The sequence below is a fragment of the Scyliorhinus canicula genome, chromosome 11 (genome assembly GCF_902713615.1).
Source record: "Scyliorhinus canicula chromosome 11, sScyCan1.1, whole genome shotgun sequence".
In the NCBI taxonomy this organism is placed as follows: domain Eukaryota; kingdom Metazoa; phylum Chordata; class Chondrichthyes; order Carcharhiniformes; family Scyliorhinidae; genus Scyliorhinus; species Scyliorhinus canicula.
Window position 1 is genome coordinate 164,581,224 of NC_052156.1, and position 14,279 is coordinate 164,595,502.

Here is a 14,279-nt window from a genome sequence, read left to right on the forward strand (position 1 = left end):
GGCTTTAAAGCCAGCGACAGTGAGGAAATGGTAATATAGCCCAGGTCAGGCTCGTGGGGGGCTTGGAGGGGAGCTTGCAGATATTCCCATGCATCTGCTGCCCTTGTTCTTCTAGGTGATAAAGGTAAGCGGTTTGGAAGGTGCTGTTGAAGGAATGTTTTGGGGAGTTGCTGCACTGCATCCTGTAGATGGTACTGTGGAGATGGTGAATATTTAAGGTGCTGGATGGGGCACTGATCAAGCAGGTATCAGACTTTGGTGTTCTTGGAGTTGCACTGTTCACGCACATGAGGAGTATTCCATCACACCACTGCCGCGTGACTTATAGATTGTGCCGACTTGGAGAATCAGGGGGTGAGTTACTCATTGCAAAATGAGATGAGTAACTTGCTGTAGATATGCTCTTGTAGCTATGGTATTTAACTGATTAGCCCAGTGAGGTTTCTGCTCAATAATAAACCCCGGAGGGCAGCACGGTAGCCTAGTGGTTAGCACTGCTGCCTCATGGCGCCGAGGTCCCAGGTTCGATCCCGGCTCTGGGTCACTGTCCGTGTGGAGTTTGCACATTCTCCCCATGTCTGCGTGGGTTTCGCCCCCACAACCCAAAAATGTGCAGAGTAGGTGGATTGGCCATGCTAAATTGCCCCTTAATTGGAAAAAATAATTGGGTAACCTAAATTTGTAAAAAGAAAATTAAAAAAAATAAAAAACCCCGGGATATTGATAATGGGGAATTCAGCAATGGTAATGCTGATATTGATAATGAAAATGAAATGAAATGAAAATCGCTTATTGTCACGAGTAGGCTTCAATGAAGTTACTGTGAAAAGCCCCTAGTCGCCACATTCCGGCGCCTGTCCGGGGAGGCTGATACGGGAATCGAACCGTGCTGCTGGACTGCTTGAAAAGCCAGCGATTTAGCCCAGTGAGCTAAATCAGCCCCTATTCAGCAGAATTCTCTTTTGTTGGGAGTGTGGAAATAGATAGAATCATACAATTTGCAGTACAGAAGGAGGCCATTCGGCCCATCGAGTCGGCACCGGCCCTCAGAAAGCCCACACCTCCACCCTATCCCAGTAACCCCACCCAAACATATTGGACACTAAGGGGCAATTTAGCATGACAAATCCACCTAACCTGCACATCTTTGGACTGTGGGAGGAAACCGGAGCACCCGGAGTTAACCCACGCAGACATGGGGAGAACGTGCAAACTCCACAAAGACAGTGACCCAGCGGGGAATTGAATCTCGGACCCTGGAGCTGTAAAGCAACAGTGCTAATCGCTGTGCTACCGTGCCACCCATGGTTAGTGCCTGGTGCTCTTGTGCCAGGAATGTTACTTGCCACTTATCATCCCAGGCCTATGTATATAGTGACAAGCAGAACCATTGACTTATAAAAGCATTAGGAAAGAAGAAAGATATATATTGGGGGTAATTTTCAGCCTGCTGTCAGAACGGCGACACAGAAAGAAAATCCAGAGAGATCATGCTTCCCGATTTTCCCGGACCCTCACTGGTGACATCATGGGGTTCGGGCCTACAAAGGGCGGGAATTTCATTTAAATGGATTATAATAAATTTTAATATTATTGACCAACCCCACTAAATATTCATACCTCGCTAACGTGACATCACATCGGCAAAGTTTACAACAGTTTTTTTTAAAACCGTATTCATCATAGAATTTACAGTGCAGAAGGAGGCCATTTGGCCCATCGAGTCTGCACCGGCTCTTGGAAAGAGCACCCTACCCAAGGTCCACACCTCCACCCTGTCATCATAACCCAGTAACCCCACCCAACACTAAGGGCAATTTATCATGGCCAATCCACCTAACCTGCACATCTTTGGACTGTGGGAGGAAACCGGAGCACCCGGAGGAAACCCATGCACACACGGGGAGGATGTGGGATGCGGGAAGCATGATCTCTCTGGATTTTCTTTCTGTGTCGCCGTTCTGATGGCAGGCTGAAAATTACCCCGAATATATATCTATCTTCTTTCCTAATGCTTTTATAAGTCAGTGGAGCTTCTTCCCCACTGTCACCAGACTCCTAAATGACCCTCTTATTGACTCATTAACACTACACCCTGTATGCTTCAACCGATGCCAATGCTTATGTAGTTACATTGTATATCTTGTTGCCCTATTATGTATTTTCTTGAATTTTGTTTAATTCCCTTTTCTTCCATGTACTGAATGATCTGTTGAGCTGCTTGCAGAAAAATACTTTTCACTGTACCTCCGTACACGTGACAATAAACAAATCCAATCCAATGTGCAGACTCAGTCGAGGCGATTCCTCCGAGGGCGCAGCAGTCAGTCCAGCCCCCAGTGGAGAGGAACATGTCCTTGCACTGCCCTCTGTGTTGCCCCCTGGCACTGGCAGGCTGGTAGTGCCAGCCTGTGCCTATGGGGGAGCCCCAAGGGAGGCGGGATCTCCATTTATGTGTGGTTGGGAGGGGGGTGGGGGATGGGAGCAAGAGATCAGGCAGCAAGGGGGGAGAAGGGGGTTTGCAGGTACAGAGCGGAGTGGACTGAGGTGAAGGGGACAGCTGCAATCCTTCTGTGGGCGGAGGGAAAGCCCCCGATGATTGTGTGGGGGCGGGGGAAATCTCTGATCATCGTCCGGTTCTGAAGGTTGGTGAGAGGGGGGTTGTTACATTTCAGTTTTGGTCGGGGCGCCCCAATATCTGTGGTACCTGCCCTGCCCAGCCAGATCTGGAGTGAAAACCGGCCTGTGCCGCTGGAGAGCTACACACCAGAATGTGGTAAGATTCGGTCCTAGAAGAGAAATTGAGAATTGTTCATGCCTCTGATACTCTGGCCTTGGCAGCCTTGCATCACAGAAACTTCTGTAGACCTTTGGCGGTTTTGTTGGCGGACTAGATCAGTGTACATTGGTCATATCATGTAAACTTTGGTATCTGTGGTGAACAAATAATAGTGCCTTTTTAAAACAGAAAATTATTCAACATTTGCACATGAAGATTGTTAGCACCCATACCTGTTTTGAAAATTCTGTTTCTCCAGATGAAGCAAATGATGAACCAACTTTAAAGAAGCACCGTTCACAGCTGGAGTACCTGGACTCGGCAGAGTTTCAGAAAATTCTGAGCACAAGGTCGAGACATGTTGGCGCAATGCAAGAAGTACGACCAGTCTGTCTGTCTCTCCTGTCCAACTACAACACTGTACAGTATGGAATGAGGCCAGCTGTGGTTTATGTTCAGGCCCTGTTTTTCCTGTTGAAACTCCACTTACTAGTCGTATAATAGCAGTCTGTGTTCCACTCAACAGAGACAGGGAACTTAAATCATATTTGCTTCTGCTACAGGACATTTATAATTTGGCACAGAAGCACTACCTAAATCAGACTTTTTGCAGGCTTTAAAATGTGCCCACAGAGCAAATTTTATCCATCCAGGCACATTTTGCCAGTATCCACCCTACTATTTATCAGTCAACATTGATGTATTTCACAAATCAAAAGTTCAAATCAACCCTTCAGAATTGGGCAATAGTATTTGTACAAGGGAGGAAAGGTAGATGATATATTGTAAGCTATTGTAATTTGTGTAATTGTAGACATTTTTTCATACACATTTTGTGTGAAGGATCATGAAGCGTTCAGTTATAATCGCAATGCATGCATTATGCTTGCTTCTACCCACAATGTTTATGAAATTTACCCAAGTGATACTTAGCTTAACACATTGAAGATCCTTGGTGACAGAAAACTAGAAATTGCTGGAGAGTTGAAAGACTGTTTCCTGATTAATAGAAGTTCAGTAAGTTGTATTTATGTACACCTTTAACATAGACCCAATCCACTTGACAGGCGAATTATCAAATACAATGTGGCACAAGCCTAATCCAGATAGTCAGGACAGATGACCAAGAGCTTGGCTTAACCCCACAGTTTAGGCATGGGGCTGTTCGCCATGTTCCAGATTGCCTAGCCTGAGGAAACGGCTTCTGTCCAACCTGTCACCCCTTCAGAATCTTGTATGTTTCAATGAGATTCCCCTAAACTCCAGAAAGTAATAATAATCTTTATTCGTGTCACAAGTAGGCTTACATTAACACTGCAATGGAGTGACGGAAAAGCCCCGAAGTATAGGCCCAACCGAGTCAACCTCGCATCATATGACAGCTGGGAGTGTTCTGTAGGCCCCCTAACAGTCAGAGAAATAGAAAAGCAGATATGTAGGCACATTTCAGAGAAGTGTAAAGGTAATAGGCTAGTGATAGTGGGGGACTTCAACTTCACCAACACTAACTGGGGTAGTCATAGTGTGAAAGGTTTAGAGGGAGTAGTATTCTTAAAATGCATCCAGGAGAACATTTTTTTTTTTGTTATAAATTTAGAGTACCCAATTATTTTTTCCAATTAAGGGGCAATTTAGTGTGGCCAATTCACCTAACCTGCACATCTTTTGGGTTGTGGGGGCGAAACCCACGCAGACACGGGGAGAATGTGCAAACTCCACACGAACAGTGACCCAGGGCCGGGATTCGAACCCGGGTCCTCAGCGCCGTAAGCAGCAATGCTAACCATTGTGCCACCGTGCTGCCCGCAGGAGAACATTTTAAGCCAGTACGTAGAAAGTCCTACAAGGGAGGAGACAGTCAGGGACAACACGGTGGCGCAGTGGTTAGCAGTGCTGCCTCGTGGCACCGAGGACCCGGGTTCGATCCCGGCCCCGGGTCACTGTCCATGTAGTGTTTGTACATTCTTCCCGTGTTTGCGTTGGTCTCACCCCCACAACCCAAAGATGTGTAGAGTATGTGGATTGGCCATGCTAAAATTGCCCCTTAATTGGAGCAGGTAATAATTGAGTACTCCTAAATTTATTTTAAAAACCAAAAAAAAGAGGAGACGAGACTTAATTTTGGGTAACAAAACCAGACAAGTGGTTGAAGTGTCATTGGGGGGGGGGGAGCATTTTGCAGACAGCAATCATAACTGTTAAATTCAACGTCCTTATTTAATAAGATCAGATCTGATTTGGCCAGAGCAGACTAGGGACCCTTTAGGTAAATCTGTGACAGAACAGTGGGACACATTCAAGAAGAAAATGAGAGTACAGGGGGCAACATGTTCCAATAAAGAAAAAGGGTGGGACCAACAAATCCAGTGAACTCTGGATATCGAGGGGTTACAGCATTGGATCAGGAGAAAAAGGAAGGCTTACGGCAATATCGAGGGCTCAAAACAGCAGAAGCCCTCGAGGCATATAAATTGTGCAAGTGGAAACTTAAAAAGGAAATGAGGAGAGCAAAAAGTGGACATGAAAGGATACTGGCAGTAAAATAAAGGAAAGTCCTAAGTTGTTTTACAGGTACATTAAGGGTAAAAGGATAACTAGGGAAAGAATAGGGCCCATTAAGAACCACAGTAGTAATTTGTGTGTGGAGACGGAGGATGTAGGTCAAGTTCTAAATTAATATTTTGTCCCAGTCACGAGTGAACACCGATACAATGTGAGTATAAAAATCAGGGAGAATGGCGTGATAAAATTAAAGAAATTAACAGACAGAGAGGAGGTTCTGGGTGGTCTGGCAGGCTTAAAAGTAGATAAATCTCCAGAGCCAGATGAAATGTATCCCAGGCTATTGAGTGAGGTAAGGGAGGAAATAGCAACGGCGCTGGCAATAATTTTCAGTTCCTCTGTGGCCACAGGAGAGGTGCTTGAGGATAGCCAATGTGGAACCATTATTCAAGAGGAGGGGATAAGTAGGCCATTCAGTCTAGCCTTTCATTGGAGCAGGGGAGACATGATTGAGATGTATAAAATTATATGGGGAATAGATAGAGTGGACGAGAAGAAACATTTACCCTTGGTGGAGGGATCAATGACCGGTGGGTATGGATTTACGGTAAGGGGCAGGAGTTTTGGAGGGGATGTGAGGGAAAACGTTTTCACCCAGAGAATGTTGGGAGTCTGGAACTCGCTGCCTGAAAAGGTGTTGGAGGCAGAAACTCTCATAACATTTAAGAAGTATTCAGATGTGATCGGGCAGACAAGGCTTTGGGCCAAGTGCTGTAAAATGGGATTAGAATAATTAGGTTGTTTTTGACCAGCACAGACGTGATGGGCCAAAGGGCCTTTTTCTGAGTTGTAGACCTCTGACTTTATCCCACTCCAGGAACCAATCTAGTGAACCGTCACTGTATCACCTCCAATCTTTCCTGAAATATAGAGACTATAACTGTGCCGAATGCTCCAGATCTCACCAAAGCACTTGCAATTCGAACAACACCCTTATTTATGTACCCCAATCTTCTCGCAATGTGCTATTTTCCCTCCCAATTGGTTGCTGTACCTGCACATTAATTTTTTGTGTTCCTCGTAAGAGTACACTCAAATTTCTCTGAACGTTAACTTTTAGATGTTACACACCTTCTAAAATATATTCTGCTTTTCTCACCTCCTGCTTGAATGACCTCAACGATCTACATAATCCATCTGCCACCTTCTTGTCCACTTATTTAACCTGTCTCTATCTCTTTGCGTAACTGGTTTGGCAGAAGAGTCTTAAGGACTCGAAGCGTTAACTCTGTTTCTCTCCCTACAACTGATTAATTCACCTGAGGAAGGAGCAGTGCTCCGAAAGAACATAAGAACTAGGAGCAGGAGTAGGCCATCTGGCCCCTCGAGCCTGCTCCGCCATTCAATTAGATCATGGCTGATCTTTTGTGGACTCAGCTCCACTTTCCGGCCCGAACACCATAACCCTTAATCCCTTTATTCTTCAAAAAACGATCTATCTTTACCTTAAAAACATGTAATGAAGGAGCCTCAACTGCTTCACTGGGCAAGGAATTCCATAGATTCACAACCCTTTGGGTGAAGAAGTTCCTCCTAAACTCAGTCCTAAATCTACTTCCCCTTATTTTGAGGCTATGTCCCCTAGTTCTGCTGTCACCCGCCAGTGGAAACAACCTGCCTGCATCTATCCCATCTATTCCCTTCATAATTTTAAATGTTTCTATAAGATCCCCCCTCATCCTTCTAAATTCCAACGAGTACAGTCCCAGTCTACTCAACCTCTCCTCATAATCCAACCCCTTCAGCTCTGGGATTAACCTAGTGAATCTCCTCTGCACACCCTCCAGTGCCAGTACGTCCTTTCTCAAGTAAGGAGACCAAAACTGAACACAATACTCCAGGTGTGGCCGCACTAACACCTTATACAATTGCAACATAACCTCCCTAGTCTTAAACTCCATCCCTCTAGCAATGAAGGACAAAATTCCATTTGCCTTCTTAATCACCTGTTGCACTTGTAAACCAACCTTCTGTGACTCATGCACTAGCACACCCAAGTCTCTCTGAACAGCGGCATGCTTTAATATTTTATCGGTGAAAGCTAGTGATTCGAAACAAACCTGTTGGACTTTAACCTGGTGTTGGAAGATTTCTTGCTGTACAAATGCTGTCAGACCTGCTGAGTTCCCCCAGCTATTTCTGTGTTTATATCTCTGTGCCCTCCCGAATTCTGTTCCCTTCTAGCTTTATATCGTCAGCAAACTTGGAAACATTACTCTCGGTCTCTTCATCAAGTTTTTTAAATTATTTTTAAATCTCTGAGACCCAGCATTGATAATTGCAGCCTGCCAACTAAAAAGATTCCCATTTCTTCCTACTAGTTGTGCATTAATCATTTAGCCATGCTGATATATCATCCCCAATTCCATGAGTCCTTATCTTACTCATATGTTTACTGAGATTCAATGGTAGTATCCTCTCCCAATTAATAAGATCATGGGTCTGTCAAGCAGCCCAGAGACGTGAGCATGTAATCTAGGCTGATGTCTCAAAAACCACAGGACATCCCAAAGTGCTTTTAGAGCCCGTGAAGTACTTTCTGAAGTGTGATCACGGGTTGCAATGTAGGAAATACGGCTCCAACAAACAACGTGATAATGACCAGATAATATGTATTTTTGTGATGTGGATTGAGTAATAAATATTAGCCAGGTCCCTGGGGAAAACCTGCCTGCTCTTCTTCAAAATAACAGCCATGGGATATTTTGCCCCTACTTGAGGGGGCAGACGGCCACAATTTAAACACACTATCTCGTCATTTAATCTTATCGAAGACACCACCAGCTGCACGTTCCCCTGCAATCCACTCACCATTCTGACTTGGGAATATCTCGCCGTTCCTTCACTGTTGCTGGGTCAAAATCCTGCAACTCCCTCCCCAACAGCGCTGTGGGTGCACCTACACTACATGGACTGCAGCGTTTCAAGAAGGCTGCTCCCTCCCACCATCTCAAGGGCAATTAGGGATGGGCAATAAATGCTGGTCTAGCCAGCGACACCCACCTCCTGTTAATGAATTAAAAAATGACTGTTTGTGGCACACAAAAAAAGCAGCTGTAAATATCCACATCGCAACAGCTCATCATTCAAGTTTATTGTCTGTAAAGTATTTTGGGATGTCCTTTGGCCATGAACGGTGCTACGTAAATGCAAGTTCGTTTTTTCCGTAATTGAAAGGGCATGTAGAATTTTATAACATCAAGGCAATAGTGAGTGATTAATTCCTCTGAATTTCCTATCCTTTATTAATTGTGGCCTATTTAATTTACGAATTAGGAGCTATCTGGCCTCTCGAGCCTGCTCCTCCATTCGACTGCGTGGTGGCTGATCGGATTTGAGGCCTCAACTCCACCTTCTCCCTACCCTCGATAACCTTCGACTTCTTTGTTAGTCAAAAGCTATCCACCTTAAAATTATTCATAGGGCAGAGCGCAGTGGTAGCACTGCAGTCTCACGGCGCCGAGTCCCAGGTTCGATCCCGGCTCTGGGAAACTGTCCGTGTAGAGTTTGCATTCTCCCCGTGTTTTCCCCAAAGATGTGCAGGGTAGGTGGATTGAACATGCTAAAATTGCCCCTTAATTGGAAAAATGAATTGGGTACTCTAAAAAAAAAAAAATTTTTTTTTAATTATTCAATGATGCTACCAGCAGCATTCCCCGGGGGAGGAGGGTTCCAGAGGTTCACAATTCTCAAAGAGAAAAGTTCTTTCCTTCTCCATCTTCAATGAGAGATCCCTTATTTTTAATCTGTGTCCCCTCGTTTTAATGAGCATTGGCTTATTTACATACACTAACCAGTTATGTGAAACATTTTGGCAGTGTTTGTGTTATAGCTTTGGGACTCTGTGATTTTTAGCTAAGAGGTACGTGATCTATTCAGAACGGCCAGCTGTGATCTGGTAACAGGATTGAGAACTGCCTTATGTTTCAACAGGTAGAGGCAGAACTTCAAGAGCAATACTTTGAACCGCTGGTGAAGAAAGAGCAAATGGAAGAAAAAATGAAAAACATACGCGAATTGAAGTGCAGAGTGGTTAGCTGTAAAACGGTGAGTGAATTTATGGGACCAGTGAACCAGTGTGTGCCACCATTCTCTATTGAACTGTTCGTAATCAAAGAGCTCATTTGTACCTTGTGCTACAAATTAAGTGTTGCAACAGTATGTGATAAATTTGGGAGTTTGTGGTTTTACAACCCTGATAAACAAGACATTTTGAGAACCTGGTGTAACTTTCCATTGCAGTTGTGTTTTACAACCATACGGCAATGTTTTGGGTTAATGAGAAGCAACTGACTTCTCCAAAACAGGAAAAATACCAGAAGAAATTTCTACTTTGCTTGTCTGCTTTACAACAGTGGCATTGACACCTAAGATTTGTGAAAAAATCCCAAAAGAAGACCATATATTGAGACTAAAGCGGGTATTTTCAAAAACATTTCAGTTTTTCCTTTTGATTGATTTTCTTCATCTCCCCTCGCCGCCTTGAATTCATCTTGACTGATGACCGTAGGAGCTGTTGTCCTACCAGGTCCCATTCACCTAACACCACTGTGCCTGCTGTCTTATTTTGGCTAGTGACCCTCCAAATTTTAAATTCTCGTCCTGGTATTCAAATCCCGCCATGGTATCGCCCCTGTGAACAGCACTGTTCCATTGTTCTGTCGACGGTGTTGGCGAAGTGCAACTCCGCCAACGACACACGCAAATGATGCAGAATTGAAAATGGTACCGCATATCGGAATAACAAGCCCTAAAGAATAAACAACTTAAAACAATAACGTTACGTGAGTCGACTTAAAACGAGGACTTGCTGTCATTGATATCTCTGTTCCAATGTGTCAGATTGGATTGGATTTGTTTATTGTCACGTGTACCGAGGTGCAGTGAAAAGTATTTTTCTGCAAGCAGCTCAACAGATCATTCAGTACATGGAAGAAAAGGGAATTGAACAAAATTCATGAAAATACATAATAGGGCAACACAAGATATACAATGTAACTACATAAGCATTGGCATCGGATGAAGCATACAGGGTGTAGTGTTAATGCGATCAGTCAATAAGAGGGTCATTTAGGAGTCTGGTGACAGTGGGGAAGAAGCTGTTTTTGAGTCTGTTCGTGCATGTTCTCAGACTTCTGTATCTCCTGCCCGATGGAGGAAGTTGGAAAAGTGAGTAAGCCGGGTGGGAGGGATCCTTGATTATGCTGCCCGCTTTCCCCCGGCAGCGGGAAGTGTAGATGGAGTCCATGGATGGGAGGCAGGTTCGTGTGATGAACTGGGCGGTATTCACGACTCTCTGAAGTTCCTTGCAGTCCTGGGCCGAGCAGTTGCCATACCAGGCTATGATGCAGCCCGATAGGATGCTTTCTATAGTGCATCTGTAAAAGTTGGTACGGTTTAATGTGGACATGCCGAATTTCCTTAGTTTCCTGAGGAAGTATAGGCACGGTTGTGCTTTCTTGGTGATAGCGTCGACGTGAGTGGACCAGGACAGATTTTTGGTGATGTGCACCCCATGGAATTTGAAACTGCTAACCATCTCCACCTCGGCCCCGTTGATGCTGACAGGGGTGTGTACAGTACTTTGCTTCCTGAAGTCGATGACCAGCTCTTTAGTTTTGCTGGCACTGAGGGAGAGATTGTTGTCGTTACACCACTCCACTAGGTTCTCTATCTCCCTTCTGTACTCTGACTCATCGTTATTCGAGATCCGGCCCACTATGGTCGTATCATCAGCAAACTTGTAGATGGAGTTGGAACCAAGTTTTGCCACGCAGTCGTGTGTGTACAGGGAGTAGAGTAGGGGGCTAAGTACGCAGCCTTGCGGGGCACCGGTATTGAGGACTATTGTGGAGGAGGTGTTGGTGTTCATTCTTACTGATTGTGGTCTGTTGGTCAGAAAGTCAAGGATCCAGTTGCAGAGTGGAGAGCCAAGTCCTAGGTTTTGGAGCTTTGATATGAGCTTGGCTGGGATTATGCTGTTTAAGGCGGGGCTGTAGTCAATAAATAGGAATCTGATGTAGGAGTCCTTGTTTTCGAGATGCTCTAGGGATGAGTGTAGGGCCAGGGAAATGGCAGCTGATGTGGACCGGTTGCGACGGTATGCGAATTGAAGTGGGTCAAGGCGTGCCGGAGTATGGAGGTGATGCACTTCATGATCAGCCTCTCGAAGCACTTCATTACAACTGACGTCAGGGCCACCGGGCGGTAGTCATTGAGGCATGTTGCCTGGTTCTTCTTTGGTACCGGTATGATGGTGGTCTTCTTGAAGCAGGTGGGGACCTCGGAGTGGAGTAGGGATAGGTTAAAGATATCTGTGAATACCTCTGCCAGCTGGTATGCGCAGGCTCTGAGTGCACGACCAGGGATCCCGTCCGGGCCCGTCGCCTTCCGTGGGTTCACTTTCAGGAAGGCCGATCTAACTTTGGAAACTGTGATGGTGGGTATGGGTGAATTATGGGCTGCTGGGGCACTCGACAGTGGATTGTTGGTTACCTGCTCAAACCGAGCATAGAATGCATTAAGTTCATCGGGGAGGGGTGCGCTGCTGCCAGAGATACTGCTCGGCTTCGCTTTGTAGCCCGTTATGTTGTTTAGTTCTTGCCACAACCGCCGAGAGTCTGTCTGTGACTCTAGCTTAGTTTGATATTCTCTCTTGGCATCTCGGATGGCTTTGCGGAGGTCGTACCTGGATTTCTTGTATAGGACAAGGTCGTCTGCCTTGAACGCCTCAGATCTGTCCTTCAGTAGGGAGTCAATCTCGCGGTTGAGCCATGGTTTCCGGTTGGGGAACGTACGTACTGCTTTCTTTGGCACCCAGTCGTCCACACATTTGCTGATGAAGTCTGTGACGGTGGTGGCATACTCATTTAAGTTAGTCGCTGAGTTCTTAAATCTGGACCAGTCCACTGTCTCTAAGCAGTCACGTAAGAGCTCGTCTGTCTCCTCTGACCAGCACTGCAGAACCTTCTTAGCTGGATTCTCCCGCTTGAGTTTCTGCTTGTAAGCCGGGAGAAGGAGCACAGTCTTATGGTCTGATTTCCCAAAATGCGGTCGGGGGATGGAACGGTAGGCGCCCTTGATTTTTGAGTTGCAGTGGTCAAGAATATTGTCGCCCCTGGTAGGACAGGAGATGTGCTGGTGAATTTTGGCAGTACACTCTTGAGGTTGGCTTTGTTGAAGTCTCCGGCCACAATGAACAAGGCCTCCGGGTGTTCTGTTTCATAGTTGTTTATGACTGTGTACAGTTCATCCAGCGCCTTCCTCACTTCTGCCTGGGGTGGGATGTAGACTGCTGTGATAATGGTTGAAGTGAACTCACATGGAAGATAGTATGGGCGGCACATTACGGTCAAGTATTCCAGGCCTGGGGAGCAGTAGGTCGCCAGGGTCACCACATCCAAGCACCAGGAGGAGTTAATGAGGAGGCAAACTTGCGTTGGATCATTTATGAGTGATTCCTGTATCGCTGAAATCCACAAAATCAGTTTGAGGCAGAACTCCCCAGGCAGGGTGTAGAGATAAGAGATTGGAAGAAAACATTTTTTCCAAAATAACCTGTAACAGGCAACGTTAGTAGAAATACTACTTTTGAATAACCAAATGCAGTTGTTCATTTGAAACCAGGTGCAAAATGTATATATTTTCTTCAATATCTTCAGATTTCTTCAATAATTTCCGTAAGGTGGGTCATTTATTCTATGGGAGAATAGATCTTTCCGAGGAGTGAATTGAGCGTTAGTTAATAGTAATAATAATCTTTATTATTGTCACAAAAAGGCTTACATTAACACTGCAATGAAATGATGGCACAGAGCACTTTGGCTTCATTTGACATTAGGTGGTGTAGTGCAAAGGTAGCTTACATTCCAGCGCCTGTTTGGGTACACAGAGAGAGAATTCGGAATGCCCAATTTACCTAACAAACACGTCTTTCGGGACTTGTGGGAGGAAACCCACGCAGACACGGGGAGAACGTGTAGACTCTGCATAGGCAGTGACCCAAGCGGGAATCGAACTTGGGAACCTGGCGCTGTGAAGCAAAGTGCTAACCACTGTGCTACCCCGCCACCCACTTCATTGCCTGACATGCCAAGGAGTTTTTATAAAAGACAGAGACCACTTTGTTCTATTGGTGGAAATCATGCTATTTCTGTACAGCTGCAGCCATGTCAGATATGGAATATTGTGTACCGTTCAGTCATTGCAGTGGAAGGAAGCCATCCAGGCACTGCATAATGAGCAATATTGTTCATGAAGTGACCTATGAAAAATTGGCTTGATTTAAAATCTTTCAGCTTCAACCCTTTAGTGAGATTTCTAGGCCCTTTATAAAACACAGCCTCGGAGTCAGAAACCAAAATAATGATGAAGCTGTCGGCGCTCACCATTAATTAAAGTGTAAATCAGAAAGAATCTGACAGTGATCACTTGTGTAAGAATGCTGAGAAGTGCCGATGTCCAGTTTTCTTGCTGCTCAAAGGGAGCTAACTTAAATACTATGACTGACTGTAGATTAAAGTCTTCACTAATTGTGAAATGATATTACTCTGACTGCACTATATTCTTAAACCTGCTTGTGATGTCTCCTGGTAAAGGCGACAGAGAGGTCACTTGATGGGAAACTGATTTAGGCCTTCATTGACCAAGTGTTCTATTGACTCTGAAGATGTCGAAGTTTGAAATATCTTGCAGAATGTGAAAACAGGCAACCTGCTGTATGAGAACTAAAAGATAAAGATCCTGGTAAAATCTCAGGCCCAAATCGCGAGTCAAGAGAAGATAGCTGAGCAAGGAAGCCACCATGTTTTTCTTGTTTTAGTCAAGATTGGTATTGGACTGTTTACAAACTCTAAATAATAGTTCAAGTTCAAGTGTGAAAAGTCAGATATTCTGACATGGCATGTGCAGGCAGGAGGGTAAAGACACATTTTGTAAT

General features: G+C 45.0%; 1 protein-coding gene across 3 annotated transcripts in view; it reads left to right on the forward strand.

Moving 5' to 3' along the window:
• The window catches only part of mcm10 (minichromosome maintenance 10 replication initiation factor), a 65,826-nt gene that overhangs the window by 40,081 nt on the left and 11,466 nt on the right, over positions 1-14,279 (forward strand). For all 3 annotated transcript variants that reach the window (XM_038811927.1, XM_038811928.1, XM_038811929.1), the window contains exons 16-17: positions 3,039-3,157; positions 9,275-9,388. In XM_038811927.1, coding sequence (XP_038667855.1) covers positions 3,039-3,157; positions 9,275-9,388 — 233 coding nt within the window. The remainder of the gene's footprint in view (positions 1-3,038; positions 3,158-9,274; positions 9,389-14,279) is intronic.